We start from the raw sequence: 26,842 nt of genomic DNA, 5'->3' as shown, positions 1-26,842 counted from the left end.
CTTTGCAAAGAAAGTCTGGTGCATCTGGCTCACAGCCTGTTAAGTACATTTTCATATTTGAAGAATTTGCTACTGGCTATTCAAATACGAGTCGACTATTAGTTGCACGTTTATTAATAAACCATATAAATCATAATAATGAGCATTTAATTGCCTCAGCGTACCGGCAGATATAATAATGTCAGGAAAAAACAGCAAGGAGACTGCATTAACATTTGAATAACTTATTGATAAACTAGTGCTTTCATTTCATTGTTCTTATGACACTGACTCGTCATCTCCACAATAGTGGATGCGCCGGTATGCAAGTTTCTCTATAGATATATTTTCATGTCTGTAAGGCAAGTATACACAGAGTTTCGAAGTTTCGCGCTCAAGTTCAAAAAGACCGAGACGGCAGAAAGCACATCCTGTTTGCTTTAATTATTTTACAAAAGCACAACGTTTTGTTGTTATTCTGAGTGCACACAAATAAACACAGAGTCTTTACAGATTCAAAAGTGTATTACTTTTATCTGTATTACCAAAAATGCCGGAGTATTTTAAGAGCAAGTGACTGCACCGATCTTCAATAGTGCACATTAGATATTAATGTTAGATTGAGCGGCCATGTAAAGTTGCTACTATTTGCGTATTTCAAACGAAAAGCCATATCCGATGTCAATGAATGATGAGCATTTGGATGTCCTGTCCGATGTACTATATTACCACATAGCCCAGCCATTAATGATCTGTCTGTCACGGACTGTGTGACTTTGCCACTTCCAGTGGATTTTTTTTTTCCTGCAAATAAGCAACTAATAAAATTTTGGTCAACTAAGCCTCTTCTCATTGACTAACGGTTAGTCAACTATTAGGGGGCAGCCCTACTTTTTAACCACAAATGCTTATCTTGCGCTAGCTTGACTTGACTTCATTACATAATCACGTTGGAAAGATCATGCATGACATAGGAAGAAGTACCAACCCAGTGTTTACAAAGCAAACATGCAAAAAAAGTCAATTGCCCTTTACAAAAAAAAAGGTGAAACAATGTTGGACGATTTTGAAGTTGGAGAAAATTAGATTTTTGAGAGTTTTTGGCCCTACCCTACTTTTTTTAACCAAAGTACATGGGCTAAGAACTAACTGTGCGTGATCTTTCTAATGTGATTACTTAATGTATATCAATTTTTATTTTTTGACCAATGACCAATCATTTCGCTAGATAAGACCCTTATTTCTTGGCTGGGATCGTGTAGAGCCCTTTGAAGCTGCACTGAAAATGTATTTTGGGCCTTCAACCCATTGGCCACCATTGAAGTCCACTATATGGAGAAAAATCATGGAATGTTTTTCTCAAAAACTTTAATTTCTTTTCGACTGAAGAAAGAAAGACATGAACATCTTGGATGACATGGGTGTATAATCAGAAAGTGAAGAAATCCATTAAAACAAACCCAGAATCCTAGGTGGAGTTAACTTGGAACACCTAGTTGGTCTTTCATCCTAATTTTTGTCTCTACAGGAGTCAAACAGGCTTCGCAATTGCCATAAACCTCATGTACGGCATGGCGTCATTAGCCAGCACCTTTGCCCTGCTCCTGGTGTCTGAGCGATCCGTGAAGTCCAAGCATGTGCAGCAGGTCAGCGGGGTCTACCTCTCCAACTTCTGGTTCTCCGCCCTGCTGTGGGACCTCATCAACTTCCTGTTGCCCTGCCTGCTCATGCTGGTCAGTATAAATGTACTGTCTAGGTTCTGTCTGCGGTTCTTAATCTGGAAGCCCAAGCACAGTTGCAAGGGTGCTGTATGATGCTTTAAAATAAGCTAAAACCCCCTCAACACCTGTCATTTGGAAAACCTGGATATATGAAGGTGATTTGTTTTTTCTAGGTGGTCTTCCGATTGTTTTCAGTGAAAGCATTTGTGGCCGAAAACCACCTGGTCGATGTTTTGCTATTGCTGCTTCTGTATGGCTGGGCAGTGATTCCCCTCATGTACCTGCTCAGCTTTCTGTTCTCCACCGCTGCCACTGCCTACACACGCCTTACTATCTTTAACATCCTCAGCGGCACGGCCACCTTCCTCGCGGTCACCATCATGACCATACCTGGTGAGAAGCACGTGTTCGCGTCCATACTCGCATGTCAATACTTGTTAGACTGTGTATTCATTTTTTTGTGGTTGTCTTCCCTCAGATCTGAAGCTGGTGGTCCTGTCTCACCTCCTGGATAAGATCTTCTTGATCTTCCCGAATTACTGCTTAGGCATGTCCTTCAGCGAGTTCTACCAGAACTATGAAATCATCACCTTCTGCACCTCCAGTTTCTTTGCCGAGGCCTTTTGCAAGCTCGAAAGTGAGTGTTTGATAATCGCCCTGTAAAACCACTTGCACTGAAAATCATGAGCCTATGATATATATATATGTTGGATACATTGGATGGATGGTTAGAAATTATTTATAGATGGTTAGCTATAATAGATAGATGGTTAGATATGATGGATGTTAGATATAATGAAAGATTGTTATATGTGATGGATAGTTAGATATGATGGTTAACTATTAAAAATGGATGGCATCGATGATGGATCTGTCATCCTGTTCAAGGCTTGTTTACGTCTGGAGCGCTCAGATGAAAGCTCTGGGCGCTGGCTGCTTTGGGTTTTAGGTGCAGTAAATCTGGTGAGATCAGGGGAAGTTTAGACTGTACGGACAGCCTGTTGATGGTACTGAAGGATTCAGTTTGTGACAGGTGTCAGCGGGACAGAGGAACACTTCATGTGTTTATCAGCGCAGTATTGCATAAGTTTAAGAGTGAGGGTGTGTTGTTTCCACATGCACATCCAAACACTCGTCTGTCATTAGTGTCTGGCTGAAATAAACACTTGACGTTTCTTCCTCCTGCACCAGTGCTTTAGTCCTACACTTCAGTCTCTTTTATACTGCATTTCTACTTCTTTCAGTTTCATAGTGCACTTTATTGTTGGGACAAGTAGTGTTTGGTATGGCAAACATTTGTATTGCCAAAGAATTTGCATTGGAAACATCAAAATAATCAGTGCAAAACAACACGCAGTATGCAAAAAAAAAAAAACAAACAGACAAATTTTTTATATATATTTTATGTAGAAAGTAAGCAAATAAAAACAGGGCAAAAATAAAATAGTATTATATTTGCATGTGCAAAAAACATCTGAAACTATTAGATCAGTTTTTTTCTTTGTAAAATTTCCTTTGAAATTTTTTTATTTATTTGTTTATTTAAAGTTATTAATTTTGCTAACTAAGAAATAAACATTTAATTATTTAGAAGAAATATTATTTTAAATATTATTAAAAAATATTTATTTATTTATTTACATATATTTTTGTTGTGAAATATAAATTAAAATACTATTTAAATGTATATATTTTTTCTATAAATAAATAGAACGGTGCAAAAATAAACAAACAAACAATATTTGCATGTGCAAAGACATGATACCATTAGATCAGTTTTTTTCTTTTTAAAACTTTCCTTTTAAAAAATGTATTTATTTATTTTGTTTTGCTAAATATATATATTTTTAAATAAATATTATTTATTTATTTAAATGTATTTATTTAGCTAAATATAAATAAATATTGTTTATTTATTTATTTATCTAACAAAAATATAAAAATAAAAATAATAATTATACAAATAATAATTTAAAATAAAAATAAACACAGTGCAAAAATAAAATAAATTTTCCATTTGTAAAAATTATTAATTTATTAATTTATGTAAATTTATTTATTTTGCTAAATATAAATAAATATTTTATTACTTAATAAAAATATTTAGTATTTATTTATTTCATATAAAAATAAATATAAATATTTATTTATATTAAACATAAAAAGGTATAAAGATACAAACAGTGCAAAAATAAATCAAACAAACAGTATTTGCATATGCAAAAACATATCTGATACCATTAGATGGTTTTTTTCTAACTTTTAAATTGTCCCTTTGTAAAATTAACTAATTGATCATTTGATTTGATTTATTTTGAATGTATCTATTTTGCTAAATATAAATATTTTATTATTTAAAATAAATATTATTTATTTTTAACATAATAATATAAAAGCAAAAACTAACAAACAATATTTGCAAATGCGAAAACATCTGATATCATTAAACAGGTTTTTTCTTTTTTTTTCTTTTTCTACCTTTGTAAAATGTATTTTATTTATTTATTTCACTAAATATACATTAAAAATAAAAATATTTAAATAATTTAATTTAAAATAAATAGTAAATATTTATGTATTTGTACATAAGTATACAAATATAAACAGTGCAAAAATAAAACAACAATATTTTCCCTTTGTAAAATTAATTATTTAATTTGTTTGTTTGTTTATTTACTAATTTAGCACTTTGGTCACTGTAATGCTGATTTTAAATGTGCTTTATAAATAAATGTTACTATTAAAAGAATTTTCATACAAAGATGACAAACAAATATAAAAAAAGATGAAAAAACAGTGCAAAAATAAAAAAATAAATGAATAAATCATATGTTTGTATGTATTTTGCATTTCTAATAATGACATGCAATTAAAAATGTCTTGTATAACTTGTGTACTTTGTCTAAATGTAGTTGCTTTGCATACTTTCATTGCACTTTTACTTTAACTTACAGTACATACTTGTTTACTTGATTTATATTTTTATTTCTTTGATTATTTCTGTTTGCCTGACTCCTATTCTTTCTTAAATTACTTTTATTTTCTGTATGTACAGGCTTTCCATGCTTTACTTATTAACTGTATCCTAACAAAGCTCTCAGTAACTTAGTGAAACATCTAAATGCTTCAGTTTATCAGTGTTTCCAGATTATTTTTTGTTTCAGTCTCGGTTCACCTAGTGATAGATATGATAGATGCTTAGATATAATGGAAAGGTGGTTATATATGATGGATGGTTAGATATGATGGCTAACTATGAAGTATGGATGGCTAAATATGATGGATGATTAGATATAATGGATAGATGTTAGATATGATGGATGGTTAGATATAATGGAAAGATGGTTATATATGATGGATGGTTAGGTACAATTGTTAACTATGAAGAATGGATGGTTAGATATACTGAAATCGGCGTTAAATATGATAGATGGATGGTTGTATATGATACAGATGGTTAGCTATAATGAATGGATGGCTTGTAGGTACATTTGATGGATTGTTGATTAGATATGATGGTTAACTATGAAGAACGGATGGTTAGATATGATTTATAGTTAAATAGGATATAGATGTTAGATATATTGGATAGGTGGTTATATATGATGGATGGATAGAAATGATGGTTAACTATGAAGAATGGATGGTTAGATATTATGGATGGATGTTAGATATGATGTATTGATGTTAAATATGATATAGATGATTATATAATGTATAGACGTTTAGATACGATGGATGGATATTTAGAAATGATGCATAGATGGTTAAATATGGTACAGATGGTTAGCTATAATGGATGGATGGCTTGTAGGTACATTTGATGGATTGTTGATTAGATATGATGGTTAACTATGAAGAACGGATGGTTAGATATGATTTATAGTTAAATAGGATATAGATGTTAGATATATTGGATAGGTGGTTATATATGATGGATGGATAGAAATGATGGTTAACTATGAAGAATGGATGGTTAGATATTATGGATGGATGTTAGATATGATGTATTGATGTTAAATATGATATAGATGATTATATAATGTATAGACGTTTAGATACGATGGATGGATATTTAGAAATGATGCATAGATGGTTAAATATGGTACAGATGGTTAGCTATAATGGATGGATGGCTTGTAGGTACATTTGATGGATTGTTGATTAGATATGATGGTTAACTATGAAGAACGGATGGTTAGATATGATTTATAGTTAAATAGGATATAGATGTTAGATATATTGGATAGGTGGTTATATATGATGGATGGATAGAAATGATGGTTAACTATGAAGAATGGATGGTTAGATATTATGGATGGATGTTAGATATGATGTATTGATGTTAAATATGATATAGATGATTATATAATGTATAGACGTTTAGATACGATGGATGGATATTTAGAAATGATGCATAGATGGTTAAATATGGTACAGATGGTTAGCTATAATGGATGGATGGCTTGTAGGTACATTTGATGGATTGTTGATTAGATATGATGGATGTTAGAAATAATGTAAAGATGGTTATATATGATGGAAAGATAGTTAAATGTGATATAGATGGTTAAATATAATGGATAGATGTTATATATATGATGAATGGATGTTACTTAATTATAATATAGATGGTTAACTATAATGGATGGATGGCTCGATATGATGTATGATGCTTAACTATGAAAAATGGATGGATAGATATGATGGACAAATGCTTATATAATAGATAGTTGTTAGATATGATGGCTGATGGTTAATTATAAGGAATGGATGGCTATATATGACAGATTGCTAGATATGATGGATGAATGATTGGATATAAAAATGATAGATATGAGGATTATGGGTAAATATGAAGAATGGATGGTTAAAATGATGGATGAGTGGTTATATGATATATAGATAGATAGTCACATATGATGGATTATTGATGACTATGAAAAATAGATGCTTAGATATAATGGATGGATATTAAATGATATAAAAATGATTGAAATGTGATTTATGATATGAAAAATTGTGAATATTATATTTCTCCTGTCATTTAGTTGCAGTGAATTTGATGTGGACTTATCTTTAAAATAAGAAATGTCCTTTCCTGCTGAGTTTAACTTGGTTTATGAAAATGTGAAGCCCTAGATAATACATTTTCATCTTTCTAATATGTTAGCCTGTGCATGTCTATGCTGATTAAATCATCTGCTGTGTTTGTTGTCTCGATGGAGCTACAAGACCAGCACCGCTAGTTGGTTAACCTTCTGAATATTGCCAAAAATGAAATCTCAATCCCCACCGCTGATATTGTTATCATGACTGACGTCACTGAGGAGCAGCTAGATGTGCAATCATGAGCAATGACTGGGGGCAGCTGTGGCCTAATGGTGAGAGAGTTGGGCTTGTAACCCAAAAGGTTGCCGGTTCGATTCCCACACCGGCAGGAATTGAAGGTGGGAATTGTGAATGAACACGCTCTTTCCACCTTCAATACCATAACTGAAGTGCCCTTGAGCAAGGCACTGAACCCCCAGTTGCTCCCCGGGCGCTGGAGCAATGGCTGAAGAACACTCTGGTGTGTGTTCACAGTGTGTGTGTGTGTGTGTGTGTGTGTGTGTGTGTGTTTGTTCACTCCTCTCTGCTGTGTGTGTGTGCACTTGGATGGGTTAAATGCAGAGGGCCAATTTCGAGTATGGGTCACCATACTTTCACAATACGCATTATGTGGTGCTCTTAATGTGGACTGTTGTCATTCTCATCGTCATTTTTGCTGGTCATCTGCAGACATCACATATCAAGTGAACTACTTGTCCATGGATGAGCCCGGAGTGGGTCGTTTCCTTGTGGCCATGTCCGTACAGGGTGTCGTCTTCATCGCCCTGCTCTTTTTCATTGAGCTCCGGTGCATCCACATACTACTCAACCTCTGTAGAAGACGCAAAAAGGTGGGAGAAGAAAGAAAAGACAGGATATGGTGCTGGCGTTTTATTGATTTGCATGCTAACAATCAGCTGTGGGTGTGTGTTTTTGTCAGATTTTGCTGTTGGCAGAAGAAGCTCTTCAACCCGAGGACAGAGACGTTGCAGAGGAGAGGAAGAGGGTTTTGGAGTGCCAGCCGGTGGTTGAGTCAATGGTGGGCAGCCCACTTATCCTACAGGAGCTCAGCAAGGTACGCTGTTCATATTGGATTGTTAAGCTCCAATCTACAGTATGCTAATTTTCGAAAAAGCATTTCGAAGTTGAGTTTTCTAGAAGATTACATCAGATCATCTTCAGAACATGCTGAAAGTGTGTTTTGCAATGCTTTAATGTATTGACATGCATGTTCCACTCTATCATTGCCACAAAGCCCTGAGTGTACAAAACCAGTCGAGTGGCGCCATCTATTGTCCAAAGTGTATGAAACATGCAGAAAATCTGTTGAAATCTCTAAATCACTTGAAATAATTTGGCCCAAAGTCATTTTATAGCTTTTTATAGCTTTCTGCTATTTTGCTATTTTTTCTGTGGTTGTGTTTCACTAGGTATACACAGGTTGGCCGTCGCTGTTAGCGGTGGACCGTTTGTCTTTGGCGGTTGGGAAGGGCGAGTGCTTTGGTTTACTGGGATTTAACGGAGCAGGGAAGACTACGACATTCAAAATGCTGACTGGAGATGAAAGCATAACTTCAGGAGATGCCTTTATTGATGGCTACAGCATCCTCCGGGATGTGAAAAAGGTTGGGCATTTTAATAAAAGATTCGGTTCCTTAACACTGGAAATGAACATTTAGATATAAGACACATTTAAAGTGTTTTTTCACTGATATTTGGAATAAGTGAATGGCTTAACACAGTATTGAATATGACTTCAGGTGCAGCAAAGAATTGGCTACTGTCCCCAGTTTGACGCGGTGCTAGATCACATGACGGGGCGGGAAACCCTGAGCATGTATGCCAGACTGAGGGGCATCCCAGAGAAATATGTCACAGCCTGTGTAGAAAACGTCCTGCGTTCGCTGCTGCTCGAACCTCACGCTGACAAACTTGTCCGCAGTTACAGGTATGAAAATGAGACCTGAGAGAAAGTGGATGGATGAATGGATGATCAGAGGTTGGGTGGTTTGAAATGATGGCCGGTTAGATTTGATGGTTATATGAGGGTTAGATATGATACTTGGTATAGATGATTATATGCGACAAATGGACTGATAAATATACTATATGGATGGTTAGGTATGATTGATGAATGTTCAGAAATAATAGAAGATTAGGATTTATGGTTAGATAAGCGTTATATGTGATAGATAATGGTCAGATATGATAAAAAGATGGTTAAATATGATATATAAATGTTAGATATGATAAATGAGTGGTTATTTATGATAGATGATTAGGTTTGATGGATAGATAAGAGTTAGAAATGGTTGGGTGGATAGAGATATTTATTGGGTGGTTAGACATGATTTGTAGGTGGTTCAGTAATTTGATGAATGGATGGTAAAATATTTAATGGATGTGTAGATATGATTCATGGATGGTTATATATGGTTCGTGGGTGGTTAGATAAGATAAATGGCTGGTAAAATATGATATATGGATGTTAGATATGACTAATTTTTAGATATGATTCACGGATGGTTAGATATAATTCATGGATGTTAGATAAGATTTGTAGATGGTTAAATATGATTGATGGGTGGTTAGAAATGATGGCCTATTATATGTTATGGTTATATGAGCATTAGATATGAAATATAGATGTTAGATGGGATAAATGGATTGATAAATAAGATATATGGATGGTTAGATATAAATGACGAATGGGAAGGATGATTTGTGAATGATAGATATGATTCATGGATTGGGAGATATGATTTGTGTATAGTTAGATATGATTCATGGGTGCTTAGATATGATTTGTGAATAGTTTTATATGATTTGTGGGTGGTTAGATATGATTTGTGAGTAGTTTGATATGATTCATGAGTGCTTAGATATGATTTGTGAGTAGTTTGATATGATTCATGAGTGCTTAGATATGATTTGTGAGTAGTTTGATATGATTCATGAGTGCTTAGATATGATTTGTGAGTAGTTTGATATGATTTGTGGGTGGTTAGATATGATTTGTGGATAGTTTGATATGATTTGTGGGTGGTTAGATATGATTTGTGAGTAGTTTGATATGATTTGTGGGTGGTTAGATATGATTTGTGGATAGTTTGATATGATTTGTGGGTGGTTAGATATGATTTGTGGATAGTTTGATATGATTTGTGGGTGGTTAGATATGATTTGTGGATAGTTTGATATGATTCGTGGGTGGTTAGATATGATTTGTGAGTAGTTTGATATGATATATCATATTATATTTTTCGATTTAGGTTTGGTTTCTTGCCACCTTCATTTCACCTAAATATCACTATCTAAATGTTACATTCTGCACCCTACAATTATCATTTAAATCGTAACAATTCATGAGTGCTTAGATATGATTTGTGAGTAGTTTGATCTGATTCATGAGTGCTTAGATATGATTTGTGAGTAGTTTGATATGATTCATGAGTGCTTAGATATGATTTGTGAGTAGTTTGATATGATTCATGAGTGCTTAGATATGATTTGTGAGTAGTTTGATATGATTCATGGGAGGTTAGATATGATTTGTGAGTAGTTTGATATGATTCATGAGTTTGATTCATGGGTGTGATATGTGGTGTGATATATGATTTGTGGATAGTTTGATATGATTCATGAGGGCTTAGATATGATTTGTGGATAGTTTGATATGATTTGTGGGTGGTTAGATATGATTTGTGAGTAGTTTGATATGATTCATGAGTGCTTAGATATGATTTGTGAGTAGTTTGATATGATTCATGGGAGGTTAGATATGATTTGTGAGTAGTTTGATATGATTCATGAGTTTGATTCATGGGTGTGATATGTGGTGTGATATATGATTTGTGGATAGTTTGATATGATTTGTGGGTGGTTAGATATGATTTGTGGATAGTTTGATATGATTTGTGGGTGGTTAGATATGATTTGTGAGTAGTTTGATATGATTCATGGGAGGTTAGATATGATTTGTGAGTAGTTTGATCTGATTCATGAGTGCTTAGATATGATTTGAGTAGTTTGATATGATTCATGAGTGCTTAGATATGATTTGTGAGTAGTTTGATATGATTCATGAGTGCTTAGGTATGATTTGTGAGTAGTTTGATAAGATTCATGAGTGCTTAGATATGATTTGTGAGTAGTTTGATATGATTCATGGGAGGTTAGATATGATTTGTGAGTAGTTTGATATGATTCATGAGTTTGATTCATGGGTGTGATATGTGGTGTGATATATGATTTGTGGATAGTTTGATATGATTCATGAGGGCTTAGATATGATTTGTGGATAGTTTGATATGATTTGTGGGTGGTTAGATATGATTTGTGAGTAGTTTGATATGATTCATGGGAGGTTAGTTATGATTTGTGAGTAGTTTGATATGATTCATGAGTTTGATTCATGGGTGTGATATGTGGTGTGATATATGATTTGTGGATAGTTTGATATGATTTGTGGGTGGTTAGATATGATTTGTGGATAGTTTGATATGATTTGTGGGTGGTTAGATATGATTTGTGAGTAGTTTGATATGATTCATGAGTGCTTAGATATGATTTGTGAGTAGTTTGGTATGATTCATGAGTGCTTAGATATGATTTGTGAGTAGTTTGATATGATTCATGAGTGCTTAGATATGATTTGTGAGTAGTTTGATATGATTCATGGGAGGTTAGATATGATTTGTGAGTAGTTTGATATGATTCATGAGTGCTTAGATATGATTTGTGAGTAGTTTGATATGATTCATGGGAGGTTAGATATGATTTGTGAGTAGTTTGATATGATTCATGAGTGCTTAGATATGATTTGTGAGTAGTTTGATATGATTCAAGGGAGGTTAGATATGATTTGTGGATAGTTTGATATGATTCATGAGGGCTTAGATATGATTTGTGGATAGTTTGATATGATTTGTGGGTGGTTAGATATGATTTGTGGATAGTTTGATATGATTTGTGGGTGGTTAGATATGATTTGTGAGTAGTTTGATATGATATATCATATTATATTTTTCGATTTAGGTTTGGTTTCTTGCCATCTTCATTTCACCTAAATATCTAAATGTTACATTCTGCACCCTAGAATTATCATTTAAATCGTAACAATTCATGAGTGCTTAGATATGATTTGTGAGTAGTTTGATATGATTCATGAGTGCTTAGATATGATTTGTGAGTAGTTTGATATGATTCATGAGTGCTTAGATATGATTTGTGAGTAGTTTGATATGATTCATGAGTGCTTAGATATGATTTGTGAGTAGTTTGATATGATTCATGGGAGGTTAGATATGATTTGTGAGTAGTTTGATATGATTCATGAGTGCTTAGATATGATTTGTGAGTAGTTTGATATGATTCGTGGGTGGTTAGATATGATTTGTGGATAGTTTGATATGATTCATGGGAGGTTAGATATGATTTGTGAGTAGTTTGATATGATTCATGAGTGCTTAGATATGATTTGTGAGTAGTTTGATATGATTCGTGGGTGGTTAGATATGATTTGTGGATAGTTTGATATGATTCATGAGTGCTTAGATATGATTTGTGAGTAGTTTGATATGATTCATGAGTGCTTAGATATGATTTGTGAGTAGTTTGATATGATTCATGGGAGGTTAGATATGATTTGTGAGTAGTTTGATATGATTCATGAGTGCTTAGATATGATTTGTGAGTAGTTTGATATGATTCATGAGTGCTTAGATATGATTTGTGAGTAGTTTGATATGATTCATGAGTGCTTAGATATGATTTGTGAGTAGTTTGATATGATTCATGAGTGCTTAGATATGATTTGTGAGTAGTTTGATATGATTCATGAGTGCTTAGATATGATTTGTGAGTAGTTTGATATGATTCATGGGAGGTTAGATATGATTTGTGAGTAGTTTGATATGATTCATGAGTGCTTAGATATGATTTGTGAGTAGTTTGATATGATTCGTGGGTGGTTAGATATGATTTGTGGATAGTTTGATATGATTCATGGGAGGTTAGATATGATTTGTGAGTAGTTTGATATGATTCATGAGTGCTTAGATATGATTTGTGAGTAGTTTGATATGATTCGTGGGTGGTTAGATATGATTTGTGGATAGTTTGATATGATTCATGAGTGCTTAGATATGATTTGTGAGTAGTTTGATAAGATTCATGGGAGGTTAGATATGATTTGTGAGTAGTTTGATATGATTCATGAGTTTGATTCATGGGTGTGATATGTGGTGTGATATATGATTTGTGGATAGTTTGATATGATTCATGAGGGCTTAGATATGATTTGTGGATAGTTTGATATGATTCATGAGGGCTTAGATATGATTTGTGAGTAGTTTGATATGATTCATGAGTGCTTAGATATGATTTGTGAGTAGTTTGATATGATTCGTGGGTGGTTAGATATGATTTGTGGATAGTTTGATATGATTCATGAGTGCTTAGATATGATTTGTGAGTAGTTTGATATGATTCATGAGTGCTTAGATATGATTTGTGGATAGTTTGATATGATTCATGAGTGCTTAGATATGATTTGTGGATAGTTTGATATGATTCATGAGGGCTTAGATATGATTTGTGAGTAGTTTGATATGATTCATGAGTGCTTAGATATGATTTGTGAGTAGTTTGATATGATTCGTGGGTGGTTAGATATGATTTGTGGATAGTTTGATATGATTCATGAGTGCTTAGATATGATTTGTGAGTAGTTTGATATGATTCATGAGTGCTTAGATATGATTTGTGGATAGTTTGATATGATTCATGAGTGCTTAGATATGATTTGTGGATAGTTTGATATGATTCATGAGTGCTTAGATATGATTTGTGGATAGTTTGATATGATTCATGAGTGCTTAGATATGATTTGTGGATAGTTTGATATGATTCATGAGTGCTTAGATATGATTTGTGAGTAGTTTGATATGATTCATGAGTGCTTAGATATGATTTGTGGATAGTTTGATATGATTCATGAGTGCTTAGATATGATTTGTGAGTAGTTTGATATGATTCATGAGGGCTTAGATATGATTTGTGGATAGTTTGATATGATTCATGAGTGCTTAGATATGATTTGTGGATAGTTTGATATGATTCATGAGTGCTTAGATATGATTTGTGGATAGTTTGATATGATTCATGAGTGCTTAGATATGATTTGTGAGTAGTTTGATATGATTCATGAGTGCTTAGATATGATTTGTGGATAGTTTGATATGATTCATGAGTGCTTAGATATGATTTGTGAGTAGTTTGATATGATTCATGAGTGCTTAGATATGATTTGTGGATAGTTTGATATGATTCATGAGTGCTTAGATATGATTTGTGGATAGTTTGATATGATTCATGAGTGCTTAGATATGATTTGTGAGTAGTTTGATATGATTCATGAGTGCTTAGATATGATTTGTGGATAGTTTGATATGATTCATGAGTGCTTAGATATGATTTGTGAGTAGTTTGATATGATTCATGAGTGCTTAGATATGATTTGTGAGTAGTTTGATATGATTCATGGGAGGTTAGATATGATTTGTGAGTAGTTTGATATGATTCATGAGTGCTTAGATATGATTTGTGGATAGTTTGATATGATTCATGAGGGCTTAGATATTATTTGTGAGTAGTTTGATATGATCCATGGACGGTTATATATGATTCTTGGATGGTTAGATATGATTTGTGGATTGTTTGGTATAATTTGTGGATAGTTAGATATGATTCATGGGTGGTTACATATGATTTGTGGATAGTTAGATATGATTTGTGGATAGTTAGATATGATTTGTGGGTGCTTAGATATGATTCAGGGAGGGTTCGATATGATTCATGAATGTTTAGATATGATTTGTGGATGGTTAGATATGATTTTTGAGTGGTTAGATATGATTTGTTGATATGATCCATGGATGGTTAGATGTGATTCATGGGTGGCTATATATGATTCATGAGTGGTTATATATGATTCTCGGATGGCTAGATATGATTTGTAGATAGTTAGATATGATCCATGAGTGGTTAGATATGATTTGTGGATAGTTAGATATGATCCATGAGTGGTTAGATATGATTTGTGGATGGTGTGAGTTGCGGGTGTTAGATATGATTTGTGGATAGTTAGATATGAATGATGGGAGGTTAGATATGATGGATGGATGTTAGATGATTAGATTTGATGGTTAAATGTTGTACTGTAGATGGATGGTTAAATGTGATGTTATGGTAAAATATGATGAATGGTTTAGGTAGATATGATACATGGATTGTAAATGATGGCTGGATAGATTTTAAGTATATATAGATAATGGTTAGATATGAGGATGATTAGGTTTGGTGGTTAGATGATGGTTTAATATCGTGTTTGGAATGTTAGATATAATTGATTGATGTTTAGATAAATGCATGTGTGAATACGATGCACTAGTTTATTGAAGTGTAAGGAAACAACAGGAAAATGTGAATGTCAGAAGCTAACTGGTTTGTTATATGCTGTTACGGTGTATATTAAGTTGTCTATTGGGTCCTACACAGTGGCGGCAATAAGAGGAAGCTGAGTGCAGGCATGGCTCTAATTGGTGGGCCACCCGTGATCTTTCTGGATGAGCCGTCCACTGGCATGGACCCCGTGGCCAGACGGCTGCTGTGGGATGCAATTACACGCACCAGAGAGTCAGGCAAAGCCATCATCATAACCTCACACAGGTAAGCCACACATCACCTCACTAATTCAGAAATAAATCTGAAATGTTGCATCAGATCAAACTATATTTCTTTCTCTCTCTCCAGTATGGAGGAGTGTGAGGCGCTGTGCACCCGGCTGGCTGTCATGGTGAATGGCCAGTTTAAATGCCTGGGCAGCCCGCAGCACCTAAAGAGCAAGTTTGGGAGCGGATACACGCTGCTGGCGAAGGTCCATGTGGAAACGGAGTTGGAGGAGATGGACCTTCAGCTCTTCAAAGACTTCATTGAAAGCACCTTCCCAGGTATTTAAATGCACAGCTTTGTATTTCCACTGGACAGTTTGATGGGTTTTATAACCTTTAATCCGATGGCTCTTACAGGAAGTTTACTAAAGGATGAACACCAGGGGATGGTCCACTATCACCTGACTGACAAAACTCTCACCTGGGCACAGGTATGTCTGAAAACACATGCATACTCGCATCCTTGGCTCATGCTGAGTGGAATGAACACCAAAACGTAAAAGTCGTAAGGTTTAGTTTTTTCGCTATTTTTAATGGTTTGAAAAACCTGCTTTCTAGAAATCGTCCTCGATGGTTTGTCAGATTTTCTTCAGAATTGGCTCAGATCATCTTCAGACCATTCTGGCTAAAAGTTACAGAATTCAAGTTGATTAATCAAACCGTTCATGAATAACGTGTGACCAAATTCTATTAAGAGCACGCAAAAATGCCAAAAGAGTAAATTTCAACCTTTTTTGATAATTATTGGCCTAGAGAGTCAAAATAATTGTCCTGCAGTGTTAAGACTAGTTCGCAGAAGTATTTATTTATTTTTTTACATGATCTCAACCATTTAACGAATTATTTGATTGACAGCAGTAGTTCTAGAGGCAAAGTTGTCCGGTATCAGGAGTTCTGTCGTGTGATACGAATATCGTGCATTTGTGCGAAAGACCACATGACGTACAATCGTTTACGCCCTTAAAAAAAACTAAAATAACACCCCCCAGTGGCTGATTTCTTTCAAATATCTCTCGAGTTTCGTTCCGATCGGCTCAAACTTGTTTTTGGGATACGAAAATGTCATTGTAGACGCTTGTGGCACTTTGGACCAAGACCATGCACATAGTTTTTTATGTTGATAGAACAAATGGTTGCGTTTTCCCCCCCCTCTTATAGTGCCACCAAGTGGGCAAGTATGGGGTCAAATTTCCTTCAAAAGTATTGCGCTCACAGATCGAAAAATAACAAGCGTGAATCAAAGATTTGAAAACGCATGTAAAAATATATCGCACGCAAATGAAAATTAAATGCAAAGACATTCAGAAGAATAAAATACGTGGACACAAACTGAAAAATAATAAGCACAAGATAAATATTTATACACTTGCACGCACAAATCTGAAACGTGAATTCACAGTTATTTGATTCACTCTTAAAATCGTGTTTTCTGCTCACATTTTTAGTTTTCGTACGTTTACGCTCTTTGCTCACTCGCTCTCGGTTCAACAATCTGCGCTTGGTTTTCTAAATGTTGCGCTCCTGGTTTCATGTAAATGAGGGCGGGCTCAAACATCACCATTGGTTCACCAGATGTGATTGACAGCCTCCTTCTCTAGCCAATCGATCAAAGCGCAGAAGTTGACGTCACTCCAATGCGTGATGGATGATTCCCGTCAGGACAATGCTGGACAGTCTCAGTAGATTTTCCATAAGTATATTTTGTATGTTGAAAGTTGTACCCGTTTTACACCGCGGTCAAGCCAGCCGCCACCTGAATTCTGCTGCACGTCTATTTGTGGTATTACGGTACAGAGACTCGAAGCAGTCAAAAAGCTGACGAACATCTATATTCAGCGGGTAAAAATCAAATGTGCCCGAAAATAAGGGGAAACTATTTAAAAACATATCAATATCGTAGGCTTCATTAAAAAAAGATACAATTTGAATATACTTAACAGTGTAGTTTTCTTGAGAAATAAAGTCATATTGTACATGTGTTATTAAAATTCCTTCAGAGTTAACATGAACACTTCAATAAATTATTTTTCTCTGAATGACCGTGTCTCTATCTTTGTCAGCTTTCATGAGATTTTACTGTAGAATTTAGCAGAAAATAAATGGCAAATTCAGTCACTATTACCAGTTCTTCACATGTAACACTCAAAATCCTTCATAGTTAACATGAAAATTTCTATTCATACTTCTTCAGAATACTCAAGACTCTGTCTGTGTCAGTTTTCATGACATTTTACTATAGAATTTAGCAGAAAATGAATTGCAAATTCTGTCACTATGCATTATAATGCATTAACGTTTGCATCTATATCTCATATTTTCTAAAAGCTAAGGGAGCAAAGTGTTTTTAAAATCAGTCAAATTATCTAGTTAATACAAAACTCTCATCAACATAAATTCATATAACATAATAAATGTTAATATTAAATAACCACAGTTAGTCTTTAGATAAGACCAGTAAATTACAATACTTTATCATCAACCAGGTAAAACTTCCTAATCATGTTTTCTTCTGGATTATTTTGCTATAACAAATGTGTTTTGCAGCAACCAAAAGATCAGAAGTAATTGTTAAAAAGTGAAGGATCAAGAACACAACTAAAGCAAACATTGATCACATGAATCTAAACCTCTGTTCTCAATCATAATTTAGTCAATCTGGTCAGTAATGAATGAAGCTGGTGCTGCTGTGTGTGGAGCTGTTTAGTCCTCCTCTGCTGAGATCTTCAGAGATTTATTGTGTTTTATTTCAGTTGATTTCATCTGAGGCTGTGACTAAGTCTGTTATAGCTGTCTTTCTGTTTGTCTCTTCTTTTTTGTGCTTCTCTTTGCTTCATTAATTTTGCTTAACATTCTCTTTAAGTTCATCTCTGCTTCAGTGTTCAGTTAACACTGTGGGACCAAATACACTCTGAGCATTGTTGATGGATTTTATTAAAAAATAGATTTTTTTTTTATTATTTTTTTGTATTGCATACAAAATGTAAATGCAATAGAAAAATTAACTGAGACTGTCCAGCATTGTCCTGACGGGAATCATCCATCACGCATTGGAGTGACGTCAACTTCTGCGCTTTGATCGATTGGCTAGAGAAGGAGGCTGTCAATCACATCTGGTGAACCAATGGTGATGTTTGAGCCCGCCCTCATTTACATGAAACCAGGAGCGCAACATTTAGAAAACCAAGCGCAGATTGTTGAACCGAGAGCGAGTGAGCAAAGAGCGTAAACGTACGAAAACTAAAAATGTGAGCAGAAAACACGATTTTAAGAGTGAATCAAATAACTGTGAATTCACGTTTCAGATTAGTGCGTGCAAGTGTATAAATATTTATCTTGTGCTTATTATTTTTCAGTTTGTGTCCACGTATTTTATTCTTCTGAATGTCTTTGCATTTAATTTTCATTTGCGTGCGATATATTTTTACATGCGTTTTCAAATCTTTGATTCACGCTTGTTATTTTTCGATCTGTGAGCGCAATACTTTTGAAGGAAATTTGACCCCATAGGCAAGCTCTGCAATTTTTTTCCTGTGATCTCAGATTGAGCTCTTATATAAATGGTCTGAGTTTAGCGATGATATCTCAGGCCTTTCAGGAGTTATAGGCATTTTACTAAAAGAGTCCCTGCCCCTTAAAATCGTTTTGGGATCCCTTTGCGATGGTGAGTCGAAAGTTCAACTTTTTTTTTTTTTATAATTATTGATATTCACTCTCCAGAGATCCTTTCTGCATTTGTTGGTTCTGATTGGGCGAAAAACTAGGACTAGTTTGCAATAGTAGTTTTTTCAAAAAATGTGAAATACCCGAAAATTTCGCCCATGATCGAATCTGAGTTATGAGCGTCTTCGTCAGGCCAATTGAGGCGAGCCTTGGTCATGTTGTAGGTGGTGTGAGTACTACCATCCCTCCAAGTTTCAAGTCTCTACGACTTACGGTTTGGTCTGCACGATCAGTTTTACATGGAGATCTCTGATCCATGACCATTCTAACAATTAAAATAATTCAGCACTAACACATTTCTGTGTCATTTCGTCTCAGGTGTTTGGTGTTCTAGAAACAGCCAAAGAGAAGTACAGCATCGAGGACTACTGCGTCAGCCAGATCTCTCTGGAGCAGGTGTTCCTCGGCTTCGCCCAGTTCCAACACTGCGCCGAGGCCTGCAGGAAATGACACGCTCTCAAGCACTAAAGGGGCGGAGCTCCTCGATCTAACCTTCACCTGATGAGTAGGAGGTACAGCCTGGGCCGACTGACTCTCCGTCAGACCACTGGACATTGCTCAGGTGTCTCTCTCTCTTCACATACACATCTCTGACATGATCATACGTACGTAACACACACACTGTGTCGCACAGAGACCGGCCCCCCCAGTAGAGGGTTTATATAGTCTGTGTGTGCGTCTGCAAACAGTTTGAGTTTCAACGGGAGGTTCGTCACATCGTCGGAAACAGTCTTTTGACTTTAGAAAGGACGTTTGTTCATCATCTGTAAGCGAGTGTGTGCACTTGTGTATGAGTGCTGTGTTATTTATAAAAGTCTTTTTTTCATTTGGTTCCGCTCACCTGTTTTCTACTGTGGTCTCAACGCTTAAGAATATGCAAAAAGGCCAGAAATATCAGAATATGCGACGTCCAAAATATGATATTAAATCTGCTTTGTGGGATTTGCAATGTTGTCAAATATCAGATTTCAAGAGATGTTACTGAATATAAATGTAAAACGTTTATAGAATAGCTTTAGGTCATTTATAGAATTTATACAATAGATTTATTCCCCTTATCTAGGTAGGCATTTAAAGTCAGCTATATCAATTTATCTTGAAAAAAAAAAAAGTAAATCATTCCAAATACTACGTTTTCGTATGTCTGTCCAAATAAGTCACTTTTAATTTTTTTCCACTTTTCGGCAAGTGCGGCATTCCTCCTCCGGATTGTGACTATGGAGGATTTTTTTGAAGTGTGCAATTTCGCAGATGACCACTAGAGGACGTACAGTGCACTTTTTGTTTTGTTTTTTGTACATTGGCATCAAACTGAATGTGTCTTTGGATACACTAAATATCCGCTTGAGTGATTCTGTCACAGAGCAAAACCCACAAGCTTGTGTTTTGTTTTGTTATCTTGCACTACTGATGTGGACCAACTCATGCACCTTCAGAAACATCCATGGATATTAATTCAAGAGGGTTTAGTGTAAGATTAATTATGTGTAAAATCATTCTTGAATGTTTTAGGAACTATTTCATGTTGGTGAGGCTCAGTGACTCTCAGGTCATGCTGCTATGCTCATTTCTACATCATTTATGCTAGGTTTTCCGATTGAGTCTTTCTTCAACATGATTTTACATCGTTGCAGTGATTGAGAGTAAAGCAGCATGGCTTCCCTTCTAGACCGTACTGACGTTTCCGTCCACGTTCGTGTGAACTGAATGTACTTTTGTAGCGAAGGAAGAAAACACGGGCTCATTCGAACACACTGACGTACTGTAGATATAATAGGGCTTTTCTACGTTTTTTTTTTTGTCGTTGATCGGTCTGTTTTGCACAGTGCTCTGGCTGTCGTGTCTGAACTGCTTGTTTGAAACTGAAATATTGCATTTTGAGAATGGAGAAGGCAAACTTGGGAATGTTAATGATGACAATGTTGATTTAAAAATGGTGAAAATGTATACCATAATGCAAAAAGGGAATTTACATTGTAATCTCGTGTACTGTATCACTAAATTAACCGTGTGAGAAATGTAAGTATTGCCATTTTCCTTTTTTATTAAATCTGCCTTATGCAAAGGAATTGTGCTTGTTGTCGTTTTCTTTTCATATACACTACCAGTCAAAAGTTTTTTTTTTAAAGAAGTCTTTTCTGCTGTTCTTCTGAACTTTCTATTCATCAAAGAAACCTGAAAAAATTCTACTCGGTTGTTTTTAACATAATACTAATAATACTACATGTTTTTTCAGCAGCAAATCAGATTATTAGAATGATTTCTGAAGGATCATGTGACTTTAAATATTCAGGTTTGATCTCAGGAATAAATTACATTTTAATGTATAATCAAATGGAAAGCAGTTATTTTAAATAGTAAAAATATTTCAAAATTTTACTGTTTCTGCTGTACTTTGGATCAAATAAATGCAGGATTGCTGAGCAGAAGAGTCTTCTTTAAAAAACATTAAAAATGTTGCTGTTCAAAAACTTTTGACTGGTAGTGTAGATTGTGTTTATTATCCTGTGGTCCCGTTCACACACTGATGGCTGATTTCATCAATAATTACCAACTAAATCTGAACCTGCTCTTGTTTACTTTTCAGGAGTGTGAAGTACTTGAATAATTGTTTTTATTATCATTATTACAAATTTAGAAAATACTAAATGACTTGTGCGTAACAGAACCGAAGATTTTGTCTCAGTGTTTTTATTCATTCATTGAAAGTCAATGAACTCCAGTGTTGTCCATACAGAGAGGAAATTTAACGAGAGAGTGAGAAAATAATGACCAGAGGTTTTCGAGAACAATAAGAATATGTATTTTTAATAATTAAATAAGTACTGTTCTTTAGAAAAAAAAATGCTTTAGGTCTCACAAATTCTTTGCTTTTTAAGCATTATGTGTATTTGAAGCATTTCCAACAATGACTGTATGATTTTGAGATGCATCTTTTCACACTGAGGACAATTGAGGGACTCGTATGTGACTATTACAGAAGGCTCAAACGCTCACTGATGCTTCAGAAGGATTTCCATCCAATTTCCATTGTCCGCTTTGGATAGAAGCGTCTTCTAAATGTCTTAATGTAAATGTAAAGATAAACCCTAATGAATTAAAAACTTTTGCACAGAATGAAAAGATGAAATCTCAAGTGAAAAGATCGATCTTAAGGAAAGGGTGCTGAAAAAACAATGAATTTGTGGGACCTGAAGGATTTTTCTGAAGGACAGCAGGCAGTTTAACTGTTCAGGACAAACAAGGGTCTCATGAACAACTATCAGTAAACAAACAACAACAACAACAACAACAACAACAAAAAACAGCTGTGGATCATTCAGGTAACAACACAGTATTAAGATTTAAGGGGGTGTAAACTTTTGAACGGGGTCATTTTTATAAATTCAACTATTATTTTCTCTTGTGGACTATATGTAAATGTCTTTTATGAGAAATATCTTATTCATGTGATCTTATTTTGGTCAAATAATTAACTTTTTGCAGATTCTGCAACAGGTATGTAAACTTTTGACATTCACATAATTCTCAATTATTTCCATGACATTTTCTCATGTTATATTCCATTTTAGTACTTAAATCCAACTTCTCTTCTGTATTCACTGACTTCTTAACAGTATAAAAAGGTGTAAGACTGGTGTTAGCATTGCATATTAGCATATTTCCAAAAAATGTCACCCAATTGGTGACAGGTGTGTATCTTTTTTAAGCATATGAGTACAGATATAATAATTCCATTAGTCATCTTGAGCTTTTGTGTTCTTAGACCTGTTAGCACCAAAGACTATAGAATACCCAGAGCCATAGAGAGTGTTCCTTCTAACCCCTGACACAGTTAGCAATAAAAGCTATTCATCCTCAGACAGGTTAATCTTCAGCGATGGGATGAGGATAAATGTCAATGCATTCCGTACAGCAGCAACAAACGGTATGACGGAACCATTAGATAACGTCTGCAGTGTGTCTCAAATGTTGCACAATATTTTCTCTTTGCTAACTTTTTATTTTTAGTAGTCATAACCATGTAAATGAATTAAAACTTTGCAGATGATTCTAATTATTCGAATGCTGAAATGTGTGTGTGTGTGTGTGTGTGTGTGTGTGTGTGTGTGTGTGTGTGTGTGTGTGTGTGTATGTGTATATCCTCTTGAGACCCCGCCCATTGACTTATGTCCTCTGTAGTGGACCTTGTGTTTTCATGAATTTTCTTTGAATTTTTTGAGCTACTCTGTCAAGTCCTGTTGTACTGTGCAGAGGACATCCTGGGCTTTCTAGTGATATGTCATTTGATTGGCTGGCATGCTAGGAACCACTTTTACACTGAATCCAAAATGGCCGACATGCAAATGAGCACATTTTATGGGAAGGACAGAGATATGTAAAATTTAGCTTTTTTACATGTTTTTTACTATTATTATCACATATATATTTGTTTATTAAAGTGTCAGTAACAATACATTTAGCTTTCAAAGCTGTTAAATTGTTTATGTTTCAAAATATCATCCTTTTTTAAATGTCAACTATAGTGGACATCAGGACCATCTTAATGTAATTAATGACTGCATGTTGTAGGAGGCAGAACTGAAGCAGAGAGGATTTTTATAAGATAGTTGAGGGAGACTCTGACTTAGAGCTGTCAGATGAGGATAAATTTGAATGTAACATACAAGAAGATGTTGAAGAAGAGGAAGAAATTGCAGGAGACTCAGATGAGCAGACTGAGACAGACACAGAGACAGAAAGGGAAGAACAGGAAAGATGCTGCACTCTGTGGTTCTGCAGAAGGACAATGCACACCAGCAAATTCACTTCTGAATGGTTGAAGAAAAACAAAATGAAGACTTTGGAGTGGCCTAGTCAAAGTCCTGACCTGAATCCTATTGAGATGCCCACAGCATGACCTTAAAATAGGCGGTCCATGCTCGAAAACCCTCCAATGTGGCTGAATTACAACAATTCTGCCAAGATGAGTGGGCCAAAATTCCTGCACAGCGCCGTAACAGACTCATTGCAAGTTATGGAAAATGCTTGATTTCAGTTGTTTTGTTTTTGTTACATAAATGTTGGATTAATATCCCTTTACAGCCATATTCTGTACAGTTTTGTTGTGTGAGTTTGGCTGTCGTTTCGAACTAAAATGGTCCTGTGGTCCACTACAGTGGACATGCTGTAAAATTAAAAATAAAAACAAAACGTAAAAACTCTAAATTGTAGAATTTTTTTTTTAACCCAAAGGATGTAGGAAATCACAAAAAAACAACAAAAAAGAGGCACTTTTTTTCTTTGGGTCTCAGGATATATATATATTATAAACGGTTTGACATCAAAGTGGTCAAATCGAATTATAATGATAATATAATTCCAGTTGTATAACTAAAAATAAGCCAAGGTGTATAGTCTGAAAATTATATCATCAACACTGGCTTTATATCTTTACTGCGCGCCTCTGATCTGCTTGCGCGCTCGCGTAATTTAAAAATTAACGGTCATTTCGTTTTACTGACTGACTAACATTCGTTGATTGATCTCTGTAATTGATAATTACTTATAATTAATATATATATATATATATATATATATATATATATATATGAGAATAAATATTGTTATTTCAGGGAGATTTGACACGTCTAATTGAAGAAAACGTGATGTTAACCAAGACGTTTTCGTTTACTGAACAAAAGATCATCGTTAATTCAGTGGTAAGAAACGAATGTAATGTTATCCCAGTTACAGTCAAATAAATGATATTCGTTTTTAATGTCTGTTAAGTCCAATATTTCGTTGAAGTCATTATTTGGTGCTTTAATAAACCTAAAATCTGGGTTAGTATGGTATGGTACTTCTAATCTTACATATTAACAAATAAGAAATCAGGGTAAATTGAAGTTATTTTGTCTTCTGGGAAACGTGTAGGTATCTTCTCTAACTTCTGAAGAGCAGTACTAAATTAAAACAATATGATATTTAGACAAAATAAGAAAAATGCACACATCTCCATTCTGTTCAAAAGTTTTCACTCCAGGCTCTTAATGCATTGCGTTTGAACCTTCTGTAATAGTTGCATATGAGTCCCTCAGTTGTCCTCAGTGTGAAAAGATGGATCTAAAAATCATACAGTCATTGTTGGAAAGAGTTCAAATACACAAAAATGCTGGAAAACCAAAGAATTTGTGGATATTTCTGAAGAACAGCAGGCAGTTTAACTGTTCAAGACAAACAAGGGACTCATGAACAACTATCACTAAACAAAAAACACAGCTGTGGCTCATTCAGGTAACAACACAGTAACAGTATTAAGAATCAAGCGTATGTAAACTTTTGAACGGGGTCATTTGTATAAATTCAACTTATTTTCTCTTGTGTACTATATGCAAACGTCTTCTATGTGAAATATCTTATTCAGGTCAGTACTAAATAAAATTAGCATGCATTGTGCATGATCCCTCTTTATTGTGGTAAAATAGTCAACATTTTGCAGATTCTGCAAGACGTGTGTAAACTTTTGACTTTAACTGTATGTTCTGAGAAAAAAATCTCCCAATTGCAAGAAATAAACACAACTTTGAGGAAAAGTTAATATGTGCCCCTGGACCACAAAACCAGTCATAAGGTTAAATTTTACAAAACTGAGATGTATACATCATATGAAAGTTCAATAAATAAGATTTCTATTGATGTATGGTTTGTTTGGATAGGACAATATTTGGCCAAGATACAACTATTTGAAAATCTGGAATCTGAGGGTGCAAAAAAATCTGAATATTGAGAAAATCACCTGTTCTCCAAATTAAGTTCTTAACAATGCATATTACTAATCAAAAACTACATTTTGATATATTTATGATAGGAATTTTACAAAAAAAATCTTCATGGAACATGATCTTTACTTAATTTCCTAATGATTTTTGGCATAAAAGAAAAATTAATAATTTTGACCCATGCAATGTATTTTTGGCTATTGCTACAAATATACCCCAGCGACTTAAGACTGGTTTTGTGCTCCAGGGTCACATATTGTTATAATAATTAAATAATTCAACTATATTATTAAGTTTTCATCCTTGGAGTGAATGGGCCTTTATTCTTGTTGCAAATGAACATGTATTTAATGTAGTCTGGGATGAGCATCACACAGCCTGTCCTATCTGTGCATTATTATATGACTTGAAACAGGTCACTTAGTGCATAACACCAGACGAAATCTTGCATTGATTAATCAGGTCTAAAGTCACTCCCGAGATGCACTCATGCACTTTGTGTTAACAGGATTTGTGTTTTTTATCAGTTATTTTTAAAAAAAGAGTTTAGTTAGTAGTTAAACCTGTTTGATAATCAGTTAACACATTCAATTAAATAGTGTGGTAAAGCTCGTTTGGTAGACGATTTAAACATTTCTCTCATATGGACTCACATTTGACTATGTGACCTTAATGTAATTTTGATATCAAAACTCAAACATACAGCAGGTTGAAGTTGATGTATGGTTTGTTAGGATAGGACAATATTTGGTTGAAATACAGCTATTTGAAAATCTGGAATCTGAGGGTGCAAAAAAATCTTAATATTGAGAAAATTGCCTTTAATGTTGTACAAATG

At 34.5% G+C, this 26,842-nt stretch overlaps 1 protein-coding gene across 1 annotated transcript in view; it reads left to right on the top strand.

Annotated features, from left to right (window-relative positions):
- LOC141292250 (phospholipid-transporting ATPase ABCA3-like) overlaps nt 1–21,312 on the top strand; it is an 87,486-nt gene extending 66,174 nt beyond the window's left edge. The window contains exons 21-31 of the mRNA XM_073824251.1: nt 1,508–1,712; nt 1,874–2,093; nt 2,179–2,337; nt 7,482–7,642; nt 7,732–7,866; nt 8,222–8,416; nt 8,552–8,739; nt 15,351–15,521; nt 15,606–15,802; nt 15,881–15,954; nt 19,562–21,312. Coding sequence (XP_073680352.1) covers nt 1,508–1,712; nt 1,874–2,093; nt 2,179–2,337; nt 7,482–7,642; nt 7,732–7,866; nt 8,222–8,416; nt 8,552–8,739; nt 15,351–15,521; nt 15,606–15,802; nt 15,881–15,954; nt 19,562–19,693 — 1,837 coding nt within the window. The 3' untranslated portion in view covers nt 19,694–21,312. The remainder of the gene's footprint in view (nt 1–1,507; nt 1,713–1,873; nt 2,094–2,178; nt 2,338–7,481; nt 7,643–7,731; nt 7,867–8,221; nt 8,417–8,551; nt 8,740–15,350; nt 15,522–15,605; nt 15,803–15,880; nt 15,955–19,561) is intronic.
- The last annotated feature ends 5,530 nt before the right edge of the window (nt 21,313–26,842 follow it).

This window comes from Garra rufa, chromosome 19 (assembly GCF_049309525.1).
Source record: "Garra rufa chromosome 19, GarRuf1.0, whole genome shotgun sequence".
Lineage (NCBI taxonomy): Eukaryota > Metazoa > Chordata > Actinopteri > Cypriniformes > Cyprinidae > Garra > Garra rufa.
The sequence above is the reverse complement of the archived record's forward strand: the minus strand, read 5'-3'. Positions and strand labels throughout refer to the sequence as shown.